The sequence below is a fragment of the Falco cherrug genome, chromosome 5 (assembly GCF_023634085.1).
Source record: "Falco cherrug isolate bFalChe1 chromosome 5, bFalChe1.pri, whole genome shotgun sequence".
Lineage (NCBI taxonomy): Eukaryota > Metazoa > Chordata > Aves > Falconiformes > Falconidae > Falco > Falco cherrug.
This window is the reverse complement of record NC_073701.1, coordinates 75,266,079-75,287,718: the sequence shown is the minus strand read 5'-3', so window position 1 is coordinate 75,287,718 and position 21,640 is coordinate 75,266,079. Positions and strand designations below refer to the sequence as shown.

General features: G+C 39.6%; 1 protein-coding gene across 2 annotated transcripts in view; it reads left to right on the top strand.

The window, feature by feature from the left end:
* Positions 1–16,548, top strand: part of RSBN1L (round spermatid basic protein 1 like) — a 53,599-nt gene extending 37,051 nt beyond the window's left edge. For both annotated transcript variants that reach the window (XM_055710731.1, XM_055710730.1), the window contains 5 exons: positions 3,123–3,260; positions 3,450–3,592; positions 6,831–6,998; positions 11,960–12,068; positions 12,159–16,548. In XM_055710731.1, coding sequence (XP_055566706.1) covers positions 3,123–3,260; positions 3,450–3,592; positions 6,831–6,998; positions 11,960–12,068; positions 12,159–12,815 — 1,215 coding nt within the window. In that variant the 3' untranslated portion in view covers positions 12,816–16,548. The remainder of the gene's footprint in view (positions 1–3,122; positions 3,261–3,449; positions 3,593–6,830; positions 6,999–11,959; positions 12,069–12,158) is intronic.
* Positions 16,549–21,640: the final 5,092 nt, after the last annotated feature.

The following is a 21,640-nucleotide window of genomic DNA, read 5'->3' as shown; positions in this document are numbered from 1 at the left end:
GGAAAGAGAGGGAGCAGACCTTCCCTTTTTTCATCACCAGCATGGATTTATTGTCTGTTTGTACTAGGTCTGCATGGATTAAAATTAATTTTCTTCATAGTAGCCTATTAAGGGACTGTGTTTTGGATTGTGACTAAAACTGTTCATAATACATCGGTGTTTGAGCTATTGCAGAGCAGCACTTGCACAGCATCAAGGCTTTCTCTTTTTCCCCATTCTGGACCCCCTGGTGAGTAGGCTGGGGTGGACAAGAAGTTGGGACAGGACATGCCTGGTACAGCTGACACAAATGGGCTGCAGGAATATTCGATGCCATGTAACGTGCTAAGCAATAAATGGAGAGGGCCAGGGGGTGCATTTGGTTTGGAAAGTGGCTGTTGCTGGGAGACTGGCGGGATGTCGATCTGCTTGTGGGCAGTAGTGGGTGATGAAGAACACCACTTTGTGTTTTTCCTCTCTTATTCGCTTTCCTCTCTTGTTCACTTAGTAATCTGTCTTTATCTGGACCCATGCATTCCTTTGCTTTCCCTGTTGTCTCTCACTGTTGGGAGTGTTGAGTGAGCAAGGGGCTGTATGGTACTTTGCTGCTGCCTGGGGTTAACCCACCACAGAGTTCTTGAAACACTCAAACATTTTATTCTCTTTGCAATGATACAAATCTGAATATGGTCCCAGAAGAAACCATTTGTCCTGTAGCTCTGACATTCTTAGCATTATTTTTGGCATTTCACCTCTCCAAAGCTGGATCTTGAAAAGGAATCTGCTCTGCCTGTTGAATGAGGGGAACATAACTGGTCAGGAGAGCTAGGAGCGAATTGGGATGGGCCAATAATGCTTAAAAAAAGTTGAGCTGATCTTTCAGTTTTAACTTTCACTGACATGGTGGTTTTGGGCCTATATAAGAAATTTCTTAATTGATTTACCTTAAGCAAGGATTATGTTGCACTTAAAAAACTCTGCTGATTTCATGCTTCACTGCCAACACCTAGTACATAGGCCAGATGGGTGAGTTGATCAGCTGAAAGCTGCGGAACCTCTCCTAACTTCAGTTCGTAATTTTGGGTGAAGTTGTAGAGTTTTCAGTTGGAGTAGTTCCACAGCTAATTTATCATATGCTGTGTGAATCCTAGAATCATTTAGGTTGGAAAAGATCTTTAAGATTGTAAGAGTCCAACTGTTAACCTAACACTGAAGTCCACCACCACACAAAGATCTACATGTCTTTTAAATACCTTCAGGGTTGGTGACTCAACTGCTTCCCTGGGCAGCCTGTTCTAATAATGCTTAAGAAACCCTGTCAGTGAAGAAACTTCCTAAGACCTGATCTAAACTTCCTCTGGCATAATATGAGGCAGTTTCCTTTTGTCCTGTCACTTGGTACTTGGGAGAATGGTAGTGGTAGCAGAAGAAAGCAACGGAAAAGATAGAAAAATGGTTCCCTCTAATCAGGAGCGTGGATGAAAACAGCAGCTTAACATCCTGGCCTGGAGTGGTGGAATACTTATGCCAGTAGAAGAAGCATCCTTTTGCATCTTAAATTTATCAGTAAACAGTTAACAGATTTATGACTATCTGTAGCTTTAGAAAGTGGGTTTTAGGGTACTTTGGAATTGGTCTATCCAGTAAGCCAATGATGTAATATAAGTCACACAAGTGAGTGTCCCTTCCTTGTCCCAGTGCTTTAGTTGTGTGACCTCCTGATGCTTTGCGCCAGTGCAGATAGAGCTGAGGACTGAGCTAGTGCAGATTTGGCAAAAGTGAATGCTTTCTGATGTTTAATCATAAAATCACCAGATGTCCATGCAAAAACGCTACAAGAATGTATGACTAAGGGTTTGGGGAATAGAGGAGTACTGCTCTTTTCAGTATGTCTGTGCTGACTTGCCATTACACTAGCTCAGACATTTTGTGAAATCCTACTTTTAGCCAGTCCTCACTTCCCTGGGTGTGTATGACAACTGAGATGATCTGAAGAAGAGTATTTAGTTCTGTGTATCTGGAATGAGTCAGGTTACCTCAGTCTAGCTTCTCAGCAGGGCACAGTATTGTTCCATGTTGTACAATTTAGTCCTGTTTTCAGAGGAAAGGATGCTTATTCTCCTCTGTCCTGCCATAATTACTAGGAATTTTAATGGTTTGTTTGGGTGAGGACCATAGCTAAACAGTACTTTGTTAACTGTTTTTCTTCTACCTTTTTTCTTGCTTTGAATGCAGAATGTCTTAGAGATGCAGTGCAAGAGCCTTACTTGAGTTGTGCAATAAACTATTTTCTCTTCCCTCTGTTCTGATCTGGTCATGCTTCATCTAATACCACTGTGTCTTTCAGCCTATTAAATAGGAGATTGGAAGCTTAAAGGGAAGTGATCCTCATCAATCTCATGCCTAAGTATTTTGTTGATGTAACACAACAAGATCAGATTATTGAAAAAAAACAAAACAAAACCAAAAAACCTGACGAGATGTTTCTGTTTAAGTTAAAAAGAAAAGAGTTTTCATGAGGTGAATTTTATAGCTGTTAAAGTTCTAAGGGAGTGTGAGGTGTGTTAGCACAGCACAGCAAAAATGAAGGAATAAGTGTAATTCTTTTCCTATACTAACTTGTAATGAGCCTTGTTTCCACTGTAATAAATTAGCTCCAGTTAACGTGCTCACACAGAGGTCATACTGGAGAAGATGATTAACAGAGTAAAAGTTCAGATGCTAATTACTTGTAACTCAGGGCTCTGCGTAACTGTTACAGGAAAAAGGTAAAAATTCAGCCAGTAATCAATTCAGTTGAGTAATCCAGGTAAGAATCCTTATTTACTAGTCATTGAGCAGACCATATGTTAATACCTTTTCACAGTTTCTACTTCCAAATGTTATTTTTTTGAAAGGCTATAGTTACTCAATCTTACCTTCAGACTTCAAGTAAAATAGAAGTTGTCTTGTGTCTTTAAGAGGTTTTGTCTTCGGTGATGAACTCATATTAATTGACTTCATAATAATCGGAAGTACACAGAAGACTGTAGGACTAATATCAGTCAGAAAACACAAACATGGAGATTAAGAGTGTTTACTGAACGTAGACTTTGAACAGTAGTGGACTCGGTATAACTTTTGTTGTCATATTCTACTTGTAGGTAAAAAGAACATACTCTCATGGTACGTATAGAGCTGGCCCAATGAGACAGATCAGCCTGGTTGGAGCAGTTGATGAGGAAGTGGGGGATTACTTCCCTGAATTCCTTGATATGTTGGAAGAATCACCCTTCTTAAAAGTAAGGACAGAAGGGAATGGTTGGGAGAAGGGGGACAATATACTGCTGTTCTAATAAAACTGAGAGTATGTGATCTTGCTTAGATAATTGAGTGGTCTAATAAATGTTTCCATTGTGACAGATAGAGGCTGCTTTTAAAATCTTTTTAAAGTAACTCACTTCAAAATTGTGGCTTGTATTTCCCATTAGTGTACACTGCCATGGGGAACACTTTCTAGTTTAAAATTAGAGAGTCGTAAAGACAGTGATGATGGTCCCATTATGTGGGTACGTCCAGGAGAACAGATGATCCCTGTGGCTGACATGCCAAAGTCACCTTTCAAAAGGAAGAGGTATGTTGAATTATTTTGCTTAATAAATGTCTGGTTAGTATTCTTTCTCTAAAAACTAATTTTGTCCCAAACATTTTTACAGGTTGATACTGTATCTAAATATAAATTCCTGTAAATCTTCATCTCAACATATGCTTTTAAGTTACTTTCTTTTGTACGGATGTGGATTTTTTTGAAAATGTGTTTACTATCTAGCCAAGTAAGGTGCTGGATCTCTTTGGAGCTGTAGTAGGAATTTAAGGGGAAAACTGCAGGGAAATATGAACAGGCAAACAACTACTGATGCATGCCATGAGACTGGAATTAATACCCTGGTTCTTAAATGTGAGTGGATGTTTAAAGATCTTAAGGGACAAGGGCTTCTCTCTCATCTGAAAATTAACACCTCCAACATTAAATGACATCATTAAGCATTGCAGTGGTATGGGGTATAAGTACCAGCTTAGGAGTAGGGATGTTCTCTGCAGAGCTTGAATATTATGTCTTCAAAGTTCTCTTGTTCAAACTTCAAATGTAAAATAGGAGCATACAAGCAGTGGAAGCAGTCAGATGCTTCAGAAGAAGTATAGAGACGCTCCCCAGCCACGAAGGCAATACAGTTAAAGCCAAAGACCATCTGGTGCTGAATTTGGCAAGGGATGTGAAGGGCAGCAAGGACTTTTACAGGCATATAGACAGCAAAAGAAAGATTAGGGAAAGTGTAAAATGTCTGCTGAATGGGGCAAAGGGTCTGCAGGCACAAGGCAAAGAAAAGGCAAGGTAACTCAATGATTTCTTTGCCCTTTACTCATGGGATATACCTTCAGGAATGCCAGGCCTTGGAGACATAGGAATATATGGGGCAAGGACTACTCGTCTTCAGTGGAGGAGAATCAGGTTAAGGAACATATGAGATGTACAATTTAGACAAAATCCCCATGGGACCTGATGAGATGTATCCACAAGTGCTGTGGGACTTGGCCAGTATCATTGCAAGGCTGCTCCTGATCATCTTTGAAAGGTCATGGCAATGGACAAAGGTTCGTGAGGACCTCAAGAAAGCAAATGTCACTCCAGTTGTTTAGAAGGATATGAAGCAGGATCTGGGGAACTGCAGGTCAGTCGGTCTCACCTTCATCTTTGGAAGGACGCCATTTCAAGCATGAGGGACAAGATGATCATTTGGAGGAACTGTTATTTATTTACAAAGGGGAAATCATACCTTATCCACCTGATAACATTCTACAACAAAATGACTAGTTTAGAGGATGAGTGCCAGGTGTGTGGTTTATCTCGAATTTAGCAAGGCTTTCCACACTGGACACCTATCTCCTGTAAATCGTAACAGACAAACGAATGAAGGACAAACTGGACTGGTGGACAGTGAAGTGGTTCAAGACTTGGGTTAACTGCTCTGCTGAAAGGGTTGCGATCAGCAGCACAAAGTCCAGCTGGAGGACAGATGCTACTGCAGTAACTCAGATATTGATACCTTGTGCCAATGCTGTTCATCATCTTCATTAACGACCAGCATCATGGGACAGAGCACACCCTCAGCAACTTTGCAGGTGTTGCAAAACCAGAAGGAGCTGTTGATGCACCACAGGGTTGTGCTGCCAGCGAGAGTGACCTCGGGAGGCTGTAGGAATGGGTCAACTCTGTGGACGCATGAAGTCTTCACAGGGGCGCGCAAAGAGGAACAGCCCTGTGTGCCAGCACAGGCTGGGGCCCAGCTGGCTGGGCAGCAGCCTGACAGAGGTGGCCTTGGGGGTCCTGGTGGATGACAGGTTGACCGTAAGCCCACCAGCGTGCCTTCCTGGTAAAGCAGGCCAGCAGCCTCCCGGACAGGATTAGGAAGAGCACTGCCAGCAGGTTGAGGGAGATGATTCTTCCCCCGCTGCTCACCACTGCTGAGACATCCAGAATATCACATCAAGTTCTGGGCTTGCCGGTCCAAGACAGACATGGGCATACTGGAGCAAGTCTGGTGGTGTTAAAGGTGGGCATGGGAGATCTGGGATTTACCCTTGAGAAAAGAAGGCTTGGTGGGATCGTATCCATGTTTATAAGCACTTGATGGGAGTTTGTAAGAAGGACTTTTCAGCAGTGCTCAGTGGTGTGACCAGAGGTGATGGGCACAAACTGAATTACAAGAAATTCCATTTAAAATGAGGAAGAAGAGAGTTTACTGTCTGGAAGGTTGAACACTATGACAGGTTGCCTAGAGAGCTTGTGGAGTCTCCATCTTTGGAGTTGCTCAAAACTGGACTGGGCACAGTCCTGAGCAACCCACTTGAGCTGAGTTGGGGCAGCTGGACATGTACCTTCCAATCTTGGCTGTTAGGATTATAAACAGCTCTGGGAAAAGTGTGGCAGACAATGTTGGCTCCAGGCGGCCAAGAAAATTGTCTTGTGGCTCTGTTCCTGCTTTGCAGTGTTTCCTTCACTTCCATTAAACCCTGAAGAAATAATCTTTTTGTGCTTCTCATGCCCCATTCTGTGACAGAATGAAATGCATTTCCCAGCAGCTTGATAGAAACACAAACGATGAAGAAGGACTTCAGGGACAGTAGAAATATGTATCTAATAGTTGGGAAGTGGGAAATGTTGGCAGTTCCCAGCCAGGGGCTGATCACAGTAGGCCCCAGTTTCACAGTGCCTGGGGTGGGGCGCGGGCAGGTGGGGAAGGCCTGGGGCTGGGGGGCCAGGTTCAGCCCAGACTCCCACGTGTGGTGATGGGCATGTCTGAGTTCAGGCCAGGAAGCTGATCTGACAGTGAGGATCAGGTCCAGTGATTGCCCGGCAGATCCATCGTGACAAAGCTGTCTAGAGGTCAAACTGGGAAGCAAGTCTGTGGCCCAGCACACCTCTGGCTGAGGTCGAGACCAGCGTGGCTCAGGCCAGGACTGAAGGCCCAGGCCTGAGATAAAATGAGTCTCCTGGTCTCTGTGCCTGCATTTGTGGGTGGAGACTGTAGGTGAGGCTGCTTAGTCGTTAGGGCCTTCTAGTGCATTCAGGGCCCTGATGCTGTGCTCTTGTTGGTGTTGCTGGGGTTTTGTTGGTGTGTTTGGTTTTTTTGTTGTATAGGTGTTCTGATTTTTTGCATAGTTCATTAAATTTTTAATTTATACTAAGGGTTAATGCTCATCTCATTTCACTACATGTTCTCGCTGAACAGAGAAAAACCTATTGGCTATGGTGTGGAAATTAGGTAATAAAGAAAAAATTCTGTGTCACTAATACTGTTTTTTGTATACAGAACTACCAATGAAATAAAAAACTTGCAGTACCTACCTCGCACCAGTGAACCCCGTGAAATGCTATTTGAAGATCGGACACGAGCCCATGCAGATCACATCGGACAGGGCTTTGAACGACAGACTACAGCTGCTGTGGGAGTATTGAAGGCTGTGCGCTGTGGAGAGTGGTATGTGTTGATTGACTTACCTAGGTGTTTGAAAAAATTTGCCTGCATTTCATTTATAATTAGCAGAAGGAGCACAGAATAGGTTAATCTAGTATTGGAGGTTTAATGAAGACATAATAGATACTGGACTTTTTTTTTTCTCCTCTCTATCTCTGTGGACTAGATGTGTTTGCCCTCTGCTAGACTGCATACAGGTTTGTTTTGTGGCTGAAACTAGTAAGGTGTTTTGCAATGAGTGTAATAGCTGTAACTGAGTTGCTGTAACAGAGTGAGTTAGATGTAAAAACACTTCACACTTGTTTTGCTTTAAACATTGCAAATGAACTGACCTGAGTTTCTGACTCAGAGGTGCACATGAAGACCGTTTGGCACTTCTTTGTGTTATCTGGAGATGATCAGAGTTTTTATGCTTCTGCTTCAAAGTCATGGCTGTTATAACCCGGATATACTTATGGTGGATCACCTAGAAAGAATCCTGTTGGAGGTTGTGTGATGTTTTTTGGTGTCTGTGTTTGGAATTCTCATATGAGAGTTAGGAAATTAATGTGTCTCATTTGAAGCTCTTTGCATTGTAGCCAAATAAAAAAAGCCCCTAATTATATGGGCTTCCTGGTCCAAATCTAGGAAGTGGTGTTCAGGATGTTCTGACCTTGGTTTGGGGGAATGACCTTAGTTTTGGAGGTTAGTTTTACATATGTATACAGTAAAACCACTTTTTGCTCTTTGTCTAGAAATTAGAAGGGTGAATTCCCTTTGGATGAAATTATGCAAATTTGTGTTACAGTGCAGGAGTTCATTGAGATAGAAAACTGAGTAATTACCGTTGGGGAAGAACTTGATTGTTCACATATTAATGTGTGTGCATTTTGGGCTCTGAGGTTTTGCAGTTTACTTCCTCTTCAGGTTGATGAAATCTGGAGCCTTAAACTTCCTCCTTTTTCTGATTATGAGAAGCTGGAGTGAATTAAGACTGAGCAGTGGTGGCAGTGCAAGAGCCGAGATACTGGGGCGGTGGCGGGAGGGAGAGAGAGAGAGCATGTGCTTTATCAAAGGAAGTAAAAAAAAAAAACCACCAAAAAAACCAAACCCACAAACAAAAAAAAACCCCAACCAACAAACAAAACAACAAAAACAAACCACAAACAACTTACCAAAATAAAACAAACCGCACCAAAACCAAACAACAAACAGACCAAACAAAATTCCACTCCCCAAACCTCTGTGCCACTGGAAATTAGTAAGAATTTAAATTAATAGCAATTTAAATGTCTGTGGGAAATTCCCATTCTCATCCTGTATGTTCATAACAAGATCCTGCTCCCTTGGAAGTCATTACCTGTTCATTTATGTTCTAAAAACAAGTTTCCTTATCAGATCTAAACCCTCATCTTTTCTCGTACATTGGGACTTCTGGAAAAGTGTGTCTCTTCAACTTCAGTTAAAACTCCTATTAAACTTGAAAAAAATGAATGAAATCAGTAAAAATAAAAATTGTGTAGATTAAAGTATGATCTGAAAATAGGCAAAGCTAGGCAAAACTGCCCAGTTGGGGGAGGGGTGGGGGGGGAGAGTAACTGTCAGCATTTCACTTCAGTGTAAGGACTGAAAATGTAGCTTTTAATGCAGAATAAAAAATGCTGGACTGACGTATGTGGAAGAGGAAAATATATAACACAACACAATACAAATAGTATTTCAAGTTTGATTTTTCAAAAGTTATTTCACTGTACTTACATGAAGAGAGATTATGATAATGAAGCATTATTAATTAATGTTACACTGTAATAATTTCATTGCTTTACAGTGAAGTTAATGTAAGCTGTGGGTAGGTGTATTTTAAAGGAAACAACATGCATGGAAGTTTTGAAAAAAACTGGGTGGTGTTTTAAAAATCTTTAGTCAAACAAAACTGGAAGCTGGAGATATTCCAGGGATGACTACAGCACTATGGCAGTAAAAATGCATATGCTTTAATGATGAGATCATATATAAAAACCATGTTTTCTGTAAGGAGATAAGAAATAAATTCCTAGACTTGCTGAACCGAGTTGCTTCTGTTTACTTAGTATAGAAATGAATTGGATGTGCAAAAAAAAAAGTTTTGTAATCAAGTTGCTGTACGTTTAAAGAAAATGGTATTTATTTAGTAGTTGAGCATAGGATGCTAATGTTAAATAGGATAACTGTTGTCTTTCAGAAATGACAGGAACAGAATTGCTGAAGGGCAAAACGCAATTTTTTGGGATAGAGGACAGACTTGGAAACAAAACATAGTTATTTGGAAGAACAAAAAAAACTAATTTTTGCATTCCAAATATGACAGGCCCCTGATTTGAGATGTTTTTTAAAATTACGGGTTTATGATCTTTATTTCTGTGAATAGTCACAAATGGTAGAAGAGCTCTGGCTGTTGATAGCAAATGTTTTAAAAGACTGCACTGCATTGAAGTCTGATAAACGCTAGTGTTGTGATTATGCTGATTAATTAGTACCATTTTTGTAGGTGTTACCAGGTGTACTTTAGAACTTAGGAAATGCCAGTGAAATTTTAAATTATGGAAACAGAAGAATTTTATGTGGGAAATTTGGGTGGGTTTTTACAGGGACAGCAAAAGATACTTTATGGCATTGTTGCTGGCAAAATTAAACCCCTCTGTCCTGTGCCTCAGCAAGCACCTTTCGAGTCTGTGTTCCAGAGTGTGAAGTTGTTAATGCTTCTCTATATGATCACAGGAGTTAGTTGTGTTGCCAGACTTTATACGTTAGGTCAGAAACACTTATGGTAAAACCTGTAGTCTTGAATCTGTTATGAAAAGCTAGAGCAAAAAAAGTGCAGTCCTTCTGAAGAATGAAGTTGGAGAAAAATTTTTTTGTCAAAAATAATTGTAGCAGTGCTTTAGTAGGGACTTACAGATTTTTCTGGAATTATCTTATAGTTCTGTTTGCATTTAATGGCCTTTTGGACATCTAACCAAACTATTGTGTTACTATTTTGCTGTGGTGTGTGTGTCTGTAAACTTCAGGTTTTACAAAATACAGTCTCAAAGTTGTGCTAAACATCAAATCTGTGAATGCAGAATGAAAAATTATCTGCCAATATTTTTTCTCTGGTGTGTTTGCAAACAATGCCATGTTTTTTGATAGCAGCACAGAGCTGGTAACGCATACTGTTGCACATATATAGGGACTGAGAAAAGGAACGATCCAGAAATCATCAACTAAACTTTGTCCTGCATAATTATAAAATGTAGAGGAGACACTGCTGTGAAAACATTGCTTTGGATTGAATTAGTTTTAGGATGTAAATATTCCTTATATTTTGATTCTTAATTGAATTTAAACATATTGTTAACTCCAGATGCAGGTACGTATTTTTTAAAAAATAAAACAACATACCTGCATTATAAAAATATTAATGCAGCTAATCTTTTTTTATGCTACTGATGAGACGTTTCTGTAAGCTTTTTGCTTTCAGTGTTCAAATCCTCTTCAAGAGTATATAGATCAAAACATAGGGAGACACTTTAATCTTTGTAAAATTGAGAGAAAAACATATGGTCTGCAGATTCCCCCCAGCATACTTTCAGTAGTTGAGCTGGGACACTTTTTTTTTTTCTTCTCTCTCTCTGGAAATAGCCTCAGACTGGTTATTTGTTGCTTTATTGAGGTCGTGACCTAAATAAACTAAACATGTCTCCTCAGTTTAAAAAGCCCAATAAACAGTACATCATTGCCTGCTTTGTTAATAACACTATATATAAAAAACTGATCTTGCTTTTAAGAGCATGTGAACATCCATTACATAAATTCTGGCATGTACCAAAGCGTTTTGCTGTATCGGCTTCTCCCTTGGGCCCCCGTAGATCTGAACTTGCAGCCTGGTTTGATGCAGGGGTGGTCCAGGAGCCAGCTGTGCCGGGCGGGTGGGAGGCAGGGAGGAGGATACCCGCTTGTTCCTAAGTCCTTTCGGCAGCACTTGGACATGCAGCCTGTGGTGCTGTTACTGCACAGCAGCCAGCTGTGGGGGGTGGTGCGGCACTCCTGTCAGCCCTGGGAAAAGTGCAGAGGATGAAGGAAGAAAGTCATTAACCAGCTCTTCCTGGCTGATAGATTTGCCTTGCAAAACCACTTCAAAGTGAGCTTGATCCTATATAAATTAAACCTTCATATAACATCTTCACATCTTTGAAAAACCAAACATTATCAAAACCAAACACATGGAGCTTAATTTTATGTTTCCATCGAAGAACTGTGTTTGGCTTTTAGATCAGAAAGTAATAAAGGACTGTAGCTGGTTTTACCTTTTGTTAGCTAATTCTAGATGTCTCTAGAGGAATCATATAAATGGTGTGCATTTCCTTATGGGAGATGTTGGGGGACAAGAGGTGAATTCTCCTCACACTTTGAATATGGAGGCAAATTAATTCAGATCTTGCTCTTCTGTAGGTCTCTAGTGAGCACAAATAAGGAATGTTTTGTGGAAGATGCCAGTGTTTGCTGCTTACTAGCATTGTGGCAGCTTAATGTCGATTCAGCTTTACTACTAACTGAACAAAGTGTTTGAGGCAAAGATACTAAGCGATATTTGCTATAATAGTAATCAGATTGCTGCATACTTTGAAGTACCTGATGGGCCGATCATGTTGACAGAGGAAGCCCGATGTATCTGGGGCATCTGTCTTTCAGTATCAAGGCAGGCAGAGGTCAAATAAAACTAAAAATTAAAATGGTGACCTTTTACTGCTTTTACTGCCACTTGCAGAGAAATTGTTAAACAGTTTAGTGAGGTTGTATTTGAGAATTAGTCATTTCAGTCAGCCTTTTTTCAAAAGGTAGGTAATGCTAGGATTGTTTTGTTGGCTTTTTTTTGTCATTTGCTTTATCTTTACTTGCAGATTTTCTTTATTGTCTGTTGCATGTTAGTTTCAGCCTCTGACTGGGCAATTCTTACTGTTCTGTAGGTCTGAGCAGCCTCGTATAACCAAAGATGTAATTTGTTTTCATGCTGAAGACTTCTTAGAGGTAGTTCAACGAATGCAGTTAGATTTGCATGAACCTCCACTCTCACAGGTAAGCATGCTATGAACTGTTGATCAGGTGTTCTCTGAGCCCTAATTCAGATTTCTCACTCTTTTTCTTTTGCTTCCCTTTTTCCTCCAGTGTGTCCAGTGGGTTGATGATGCAAAACTTAATCAACTGCGAAGGGAAGGCATTCGGTATGCCAGAATTCAGTTATTTGATAATGACATATATTTTATCCCAAGGAATGTTGTACACCAGTTCAAAACAGTTTCAGCTGTGTGCAGTTTGGCTTGGCACATCCGGCTCAAGCTATATCATTCAGAGGAAGAACTTTCTCAAAATGCAAGTACTGTTGAAGCAGAGACTTCTGCAGACACCAAGTCTTCGGTTGTTGGACTTCAGACTGACAGCAGAATTTGTACGATGAGCAAAAATACCTCCGAAGACACCAAATTTTCAGACGCTCTGCAGACGAAGTATCTGCAGCAGGAATTTATGCCGATAAAACACGAACCTATCGCATCTCACAGAATAAAAGAGGAACCCATGAATGTTGATCTTGCTGAAAAGACAGTGGCACCTAAGGACGTCGGGGGCCAGAATGTTCAGACTAGATTGGATCATGTTGAATTGACGGCATTTAAGTTGGAAGTGGATTCTAAATGTGAACCTGGCAGCAAGGACTTACAAGGCAAGTTATGCTCTGGAGGTCACGTACATCCAGATGATGCAAGACAACATAGTGCATCATATCCAAAACTGCATGGACAAAGAGAGGATGATTTTTTGTGCTAAATTTGTATATATGGTTTTAAATTCCTTTTTAAACTTAATGATGTAATAATGTAAAGATTCATAAATTCTGTGAGGCAAGTTTGCGACTTGCCTTCGCATCTGTTACAGAAAATAGTTATGTAGCTTTGTAACATTCCTCAGTGCCTGTCCATAACTGTGAAGTATCAAAGCACTTAGGGCCAGATGCACTGTAAACACTGCAGGTTTAACATAAAGAAGTCTTTAAATAATTTTGAGTTGTAGGTTTTAGAGTAGAGCTGACATTTAACATATATATTTTTTGTAAGATGAGCCAGAATTCTTTTTGACAATTCCAGGCTTTTCCATAGAGCTTATTTATACCAATTTTTTCATTTTAAATGTGTCAGCACTGTAGTGTAAATATCTTTTTTAAAAATCTTTTTAGTGTGATTTATACTGAAATGTGAGCCGCTTAATAAAGGTTCATAATAACAGATCGGTTTTATTTTTGGGTCTGCAAAAAGTAATTCAGTTAAACTGCCTCTCTAAACGGTTATGTTTCTACCTGCACTAGTGCATAGGGTGCCCTTACGCCATTGTGGGGTGAGGAGCTGTAGCAAACTGAGATAGAGCTGAGGCATTCTTTGTAAATCGACTTTGTAAAGTCAGAATGCAAAATCAGTCCTCCTTTCGCAGGATTCCTTATAGCTGCTCATTAAAGGCACTCCCCAAACGCCTGCTGTCAGATGTTAATGTGGGACAGACATACAGACCTTCTTCCCCTGTTGCAGAGGGCCCTGGACACCCAGTGGGCTCCAGGAGTGCTACCAGTAACTGTGTGCATCTCTCTTGATGAGGGGGTGCAAAGAGCAAACTCCTTTCTGTTTGCCTCTTCCCTCAGCTCAAGCCACTATCATTTCACATGAAAAGAAAACCCAACGAAACAACCAACCAACCTCCCGCCTCACCTTAAATCACTTACCTGACTAAAATTAAAGCAAAGAATATTTCAGTAGTTACTTACCAAATTATAAAGGCCTCAACTTCAGCAGTGACCTGTAATTCACAGAGACGCATCTGGATCTTGATAGCACCCTAGGGTGGTAGTGCTGGGCAATAAAAAGATACTTGCCAATGTGTCTGGTAGGAAGATTCCACATGAGTCCCAGTTTGAACACAAGAATTGTTTCATTAAGAAAAAAGTGGTGTCCAGGTTAACTGTTCTCCCCTCTCCCAACATACGGAATGCTTGAATTCCCTTAAGCTGTGTTCTGAGGGAAGAGGATTTCAAGGCTAGCTAGCATCTGATATGATAATGGCAAAAATTCTGTCATGTAACTTATTTAATTATTTGTGTAACATTACTGTATAGTTCAAACACCTCTGAATGGTATTTCTTTTTCAGGTAGCTACAAATAGCAGTAAACTGCCCTACAGCCAGTCCTTCAACCAAGTCTTTAAAACTCAAGATCCTAGGCCTGTTGTTATTTCCATAGCCCTCTGTATCTCTGTTTTTTCTATTTTTCCCTGCAACTTGCTGAAAGTTGTACGTCCTTACATACCCAGCTTATAATGTTTGATGCACTTAAGTGATCACTTTGGCTTCCTTTGTAGCAATAGAACAATGTGATTTCCAAGTGATGTCTAATTCAGCTACCTGAGGCCCTTCTGTTGCAAACATATTTTTTTTGGCTTATAGGTTGTTAAAATTCAGACTGTTCCTGTGTACTTATGCCTGGCACTAAAGTTAGCCATTTAACAGATGGATGCCGTGATCTGTTTAAAATGGGTCTGTCAAGGAGTTGCTAATTAAATCAATATTTTAACTGCTAAACATTACTCCTACATAGCCATAATTACATATTAGAGAAGCAATAGAAACACAAATCTCTTGAATGTGGCTAATATGTCCTCAAGTTTTACTGCTATTTTTTTTAATGCTGGCTAAGAGATTACTACCCGTTTTGCAGCCTCAGGGATCTTGCTTTCCCTTCCATGCCATGAGCAAATGATTCATGTATGACGTGGTAAGTTATTACTCTAGCAGATTCTGATTTGAAAAATTAGTTCGTTCGTGTAAGAATTTGAGCCTTTCTGATAGAAGTGTGGTCTCAGCTCCCTTTGTTTTCTGGATTATCTGGAAACTTCCACCCATAATCTCTTCTGCTTTATGAACATCCATGCACAATCACATAGCCTTCCGTTCCCGTTCTGTGCCAGCTGTTAGAATAGGAGCAGAGAAGAGCTGCAGGTTGTTTGCACCAAGCGTGTGGCTTTTCAAGTGCATTAGCAGAAGGCTCCAGCTTTATCCAAGCCAGCCTTGCCAGATACTGCTTTTAAAAAACCAAACCCCAATGTATCTAGTTTTCTTAAAAATAAACACACATACACACATCCCCCCCCAACAAACAAACAATTTTATTTGTGTGCTGGTGATCCATATGGTGATCGTTCAAGGATTTTTTTTTTTAAACATCTATCAGATTTTACTAAAGTTTAGATCCTCCTTAATAGCAAACAGCTTTCTGCACCATAGGCCCTGTCCAAAGTGAAAAAATGGGTCTTTGAAAATGGCTTAGCAAACACAACTTTACATGTAAGAGTAAAACTTTATTTACTTTTGAAGACCTGCTCAGTGGTCTAGGCTGCTACAGCCTCAGGTTTCTGTTCAGGTATGTTTTGGTTCTGAAATTTTGCTTCTAAACTGCCTACACCTTAACCACCATCCCCCCCTTTTTTTTTTAGGTTAAAAAAAGTGGCAGTTTTTACATTTTTTTATGTACCCTTTCTGATTTTTGACACAGCCTAGAGTCTCATTTTTAGACGGAATTCCTTGCAGATAATATGAACAGTACTGGGATTACCAATGACTATCAGAACTCTTGTATTCAAAGGTGTAAACAGTCTAGGTTGACTGGCTGTGTTAGTGCATGTATCTTATTTTGCTTTTTGCAACTACAAGATGCTTTTGTCTTCTCCCTATGGTGTACTCATTTTGATGCTGTTGCTTTTTAAGAGGGGAGTACCTTTTCTGAGAATTTCAGCTCCCAAATTGTTCTGTAGTCTGATAACGGTCTAGCTTTGGTTTCAAGTGGTCCTATGCGATGTTATATTCCTGCCGCATACAACTTCATATTCAGACTTCTGCTTTAGCAATAAATCTTTCATGCCTTCTGATGTACTGAAACCAGTCTTTGCTTATTGCTTCCTTCCCCCCCCGCCCCCCTTTCATTTTTTATATATAAGTATTTCTGTTATTTTGGCTGAAATCTCCAGTGTTTTAGTTGTCTCTCTTGGCCCTTTTCTGCAGATTGGAAAAGTCTGCGTAAGGCCTGTTGCCTGTTCTGCAGTGGTATTGACATCTGTGCGTTTGCAGTGGTGTTCCAGTTAATGACATGCTGTGCAGAAATGTAGACACGTTTTCCTAGATACTGGTACCATATTTGTGGGTAGCAAAGAAATTGCATTGTTACTGTTACTACCAATAGCTTTCAAGCTGGTAGCTACTTTTTTTTTTCCTTTTTAAATTACTGGATCTTTTGCATTTCACTGGCAACTGACTTCATGTGTTACATACAAGTGTTACTCGGTGTTGTGTCATCCCCCAGCCCTTGAAATGCCTGCAAATTGAGTCTGAAACAGCATTTCATTACAGGTACTGCCGGCATGCAGATTTTCCCTTCCTTGTTACTATAGTGAATATTTCAATACTACTTTAACTGAAATATTAATTCTATCTAGTATTAGAAATAAAGATTATTTCAGAGGGTGATGATTTAAGTATTCATCTGTGAAAGAATTCCTTGGTGATAAATAAAATTGATTTTTAAGCAGTTATACATGTGCACAGTAAATAAGTTGGCATTGCGAATGATGTAGGAAATGGAAACAAAATAGCAGAATGCTGTGAAATGGATCTGAACATTACAGATTTGGAAAATTGAGTAAGTCTTCCAAGAAACACAGGACTGGTATTCATTGGTCAAAATGACTGTTTTCCAATATCTACATGTGAATAAGGATGCTGAATTGATTGAAATAAATCCATGTCTCTTCTATGCTCATTGGCAAAGTAAACTGTTGTGAGATAGTCAACTGCCACGTGATCCTACTAAGATGAAAACTGTACTAGTTGTGCTCAAGAGGTAAAACAAATTTGGAGGCTTCTTGCATGTAATTTTATTATTTTTTCCTAGTGGTCATATATGCAGAGAAACCTTGTCTTTAGGCAGACTAGCGCCTGTTACCACCTTACTGTGAATGTATAGAAGTTGGATAATGGCAAGGACAGATTTTCACTGATGTTTGCTTTGCTGTGAATGATGCTGTTGGATGTTTTCTTTGATTGTGAGTCACTGTGTTCAACTAATTTTTTTTATTACTTTCTCAAACAGATGAAATGCACTTTAAGAACTGTGTAATAGGCGATACTGATATTTTGTGCAGATCCCACTGAATCCACAGCATCCATGGGAAGATTTGGGAAACTGATTCCCATCTGTCACTCATTTCATTTTTTGTAGAAGTGCAAATTATTTGGTGTTCTGTTCAGAAGCAGTGATTAACTTCACAATATCTAGGTTGCTATTCCTTTTACGATCATCAGGGATACTGACTTTGAAAATTTAGTGTATGATATTCTAACCACTGTTTTTCTCTGTGCTATGACGCTAATATTTCCTCTGCTTTGGAGCCGTGCTGTACTTGAGTGCCAGCTAAACTTTGATCTTATGTTCTGGTCACGCTGATAATGAGCCTACTGATGAGGGCATTAGTCCTAAGTAGTCCTTTAATATTTGGTGTACAGTTATGGTAATCTGATACAAACATTGATTAAAACAGCAGTTTAAACTTCTATTTTTATCAAGTTTGATTTTTCAGTAGCTTTTTTTAGATTTTCTTCTGCCAATTAATTTCCAGTCCAGCTGAACGAAATTGCAGTGTTTGGTAGAGCTTAGGCCTGTGTTTTTAAGGACTGTCCTTCTTAAGGCAGTTTTTTAAACGCTGGTTGTATTGGGATGAAATAGGGCAGTTAGCAAGAAAGCTATTCCCTAAGTGTCTCAAGAAGAATAAGAACCTTAAGAATTATATCTGTGTCTGGATCTTGGGTACTTGTCTAACTGATGCAGTTGAGAGCTTTTGTTAATCTCAGAAATGAAATTTTTAGACTAAAAAACACCTTTGAGCAGTGATTTTTTTTTTTTTATAAACTTCAGAGGGGACACAGAGATAAAAGCTAACACAGATAAACTAAGCTTGGGTTCTCTTCCCTGTTTCTTGCTCTTACACTCCTGTGCTGTATGAAGAATTTTCTTACATTTGCCTGCTTGTGACGTTGGTTTTGTTAGAAAAGGCAGAGTGAAGGAAACAGCGATAGAGAGTTGCAGGGTTTTTTTACTCTTCATCCAGCTTCAGTACAAGTAAAAAATGCTGAATTAATATTGAATGGTATCTAGTGGTCCAACTGCAGCGATTCCTTAAACTGCTGTAGTCCACAAAGCCTGAAGCTGCTCAGCGGCAAGTTGATGCTAAGGCTTCTTCAGGTCCTGAAGGCTCATACAGGAGACTACCTCTATCCAGACCTTAAAATAATAAAGGTACAATGAAAAAGGTACAAACACTCTTTTCTCCAACCCAGCATAGTTATTTTTACTTCAATCTTAATTAAATAATTTCTGTGCTAATAAATTCAAAGAAGTTATTTCTGAGCATGCAGTTATTCAGCAGCTTTGTTACTGAAAGGCAATTAGTTGTTCCCAAACCATAGTTTTGTTTCCAAAAAAGAGATAACACCTGATGTTAGAATTCTGAGTTTCTGGGAGTCTCATAAATTTCATCAATACTTTGTGTTACCTAACTTTTATACTGGGCAAATGTGAAAAATTCTGTGAGGTCACTTTTAAGATTATTGGGGTTTTTGTACTACTATGCATATTTGTCAGAAAAATACTGCTTTCATTTCTTAAATCATTGTTTAACTTAGTCCTGTGCTACCTTTTTTTTTAGTAGTCACCTATGCCTAGCAGCGCATTTTGGGTGCGTATACACGTGCTTAGAACACTTGGGTTACTTTGCTGAAGGTGGGGATGTGTATGTTGCATAATGGTATTGTTCAAGTATAAAAAGAACAGAAAACTGGATGCTAGTCTGAAATGGTGACATACCAAGAAGGCAGTATCAATAGGTAATTGAAAATTTTAGTTTCATGACCTTTCACACTTGCGTGTTGAGGTGTTTTCCTTAATCAGACAGAAGTAGGTACTCATCTACAGTGCATGCTTAAGTGTCCAAGCTTGTATAAATGATTTGAAGAGAAATAATGATGTAGATTATGTATCTCCATATGCAGTATATATTAACTATATATAGCTCATCAATATATGATAAATATTTCCAGTTTCGTTTCAGAACAGCAAGCTTTTGATTTGCATTTTAAACCAAAGCTGGTGAAGGCAAAGCTCTCTGCTCCATATCCCCCATCAGCTTGGGCAGATAACGGAGGTGAGGGGCTCTCCCGTGCACTGGGTGCTTGCAGCGTCATTTCCTTCGCGGCATCAGCTTCCCTTTTTCCCTGCCAACTTCATCATAGCTGCTTTTCACTTCTTTTTGTTCTACGGAGTGAACATCAGTTGATCAGTCTAAACTTAAGAAAAAGTGTAAGGACAACTCATTCCATTTCAAAGCTGTGAGCAGGACTGCTGAGAACAGAGAACAGGCTCATTGCAAGTAGAGGTAGTTCCTGCAGCAGCTTCTGGAGGTCAGTGGGCTACAGCATAATTTGTATCGTAAATCCTTTTGAATGAAGTTCTGATACCACAAAAGAAGTAAGATTGCGTATACAAAGGTGTCAGTGCAGTTAGGTCAGTTAAATCTGATACAAACTATGAAGTCAAAAGGGATATTCTTCTTATCAAAGTATCTCTGTAAGGACTAGGAACTTGCAAACAAGGCTGAGAACTGACAAATGGCTGTGTCCTAGAAATATCTTGTGGTAAAGACAGTCAACTTGTGTGTGACTTCTGTAGGACACCAGAAAGAAACGTCTGCTTCAGCTTTAAAAATCACAGTTCTATATTCCAAGGTTAGTAAGCCCTTAAAAAAAAAAAGTGCCAGAATGCTGAAATTGTTGATCTTTTTCTATTGAATTGGAGGCAGCAATTAAAGGAGATTTGGAACAACTGTGTTTGATTCTAGTTAACGGGTGATGCCAAACTTTCAGATAATTGTTAGATCTGCGGAATGGAAGGGGTTTGTTAAGGGGGCAGTCACCATATGTGGCCCATCTTGCTAATAATACAGCAAGTCCTAATGAGGCTAGTTCTTTTTCCATCATTTGTTAAGTTATAATCTGTTAACATCATCATCTTGACTGAGGAAGGCTGCAGTGCTCTTCGGAGCAGTATAGGGGAAGGTTTTGGCATCAGCTGAACAAGGCTTTTATGCTTTTTATTCTGTGATAAGCATTGCATGGGCAAAGACTATAGGCACCCAGTTTTACATGTGGTGCTGTAACATACCAGAGGTGTATATGTAAAATATATATGTGTGTATATATATCTGTCTTTTCCACAGTGCTTAAATGCACATTATGTATTTGCATCAGTTTAAGTGGTTCATGGAAGTTTACCTTCATTGGCGGTAGGTCTTCAGAAACTTTTTCCTTCATAAATTTTTTTAAAGCATCCAGCAAGAATTCCACAAGGTCTAGCTTGCTTGCTGTGGGACACAGCTGGAACACTGCATCCCCTAGGAAGCTGAGTGACCCTAGTTTCCATGTGGCAGAACTGAAGAACTGCTTGAGACACCTAAATTGGATGTACAAATTAAGCATATTCTGTGCCATACATATATACGTATATGTGTACTTACATACAGCATGTAACTGTGCATGCTTACTCTTGCATTTTCTATATTCAGCAGGCCCAAGAGTGTGCACTGAGATGAACATTCTTTGCCCCTTCCCCACAGCTGACCCCAAGCACAAGCACCATTCTAACTTGAAAAAGCACAAAGACTGTGACAGAAGCCTGTTCTTCACAGAACCTGGGCAAAAAATTCTGTCAAACAGAGCAAGGTCCTTCCATTAAGGATTTTTCAGAACCAAGCGTATGGTATAGATAAACCTCCCAGAAAAAACTGTTCCATATAGGCACTGAAGGGAAAAAGGATCTCTAAATGGTAGTTTCAGCTCCCCATAAATTATGTGATGTATTTATAATATATTTAATTTATAGGATGTTTATAAACTGGGGCTTAGTATGTGGAATTGCTTATTAAGTTGATGTGTAAATTTTATTGTAATAAAGGGGTTATAAATACTCTGCATTTTTTTAACAGGTATAGATCAGATATTTTTTTTGTCATTCCTTGCTTTCTTCTTCAGCAAGGCAGAAGTCAACCACAAGCATGACAAACTCTTTGTAAATATTGTTACCTGATGTTCTGAATAGAGAGCCCTTGCCTTAGAATGGAGCAGGTTTTCTTAGATAAAGCCTTTTCAGCAGTCTCTGACTGTATTTATGCCCATGTCTGTGACTGAACAGCAAGCATAAATCCAAACACTTCAGGAAGATTTTTTTTTCAGACAAGTACAGCTAAATGTACATAATTAAAATTTTATTTGTGAGATGCTTTGATGTAGTCACCTCCTGTTACCTTACACTTTTTTTTCCCCGGGCTCTTGTCAGTCACTAGCCATTCTTTTGTACCTAGGAACTGTAAATGGATCAGTATCTCCAGCATGTTGGTTATGTCTTAGACAGCTTTTACATTTGAATTACTGTAGCTCCTGGAAGAGCATTTTCAGTCCAGAAAAGATGCTCATGGTTCCAGCTCCTTCTCTTTCCAGAAGTCCCATTCATTGA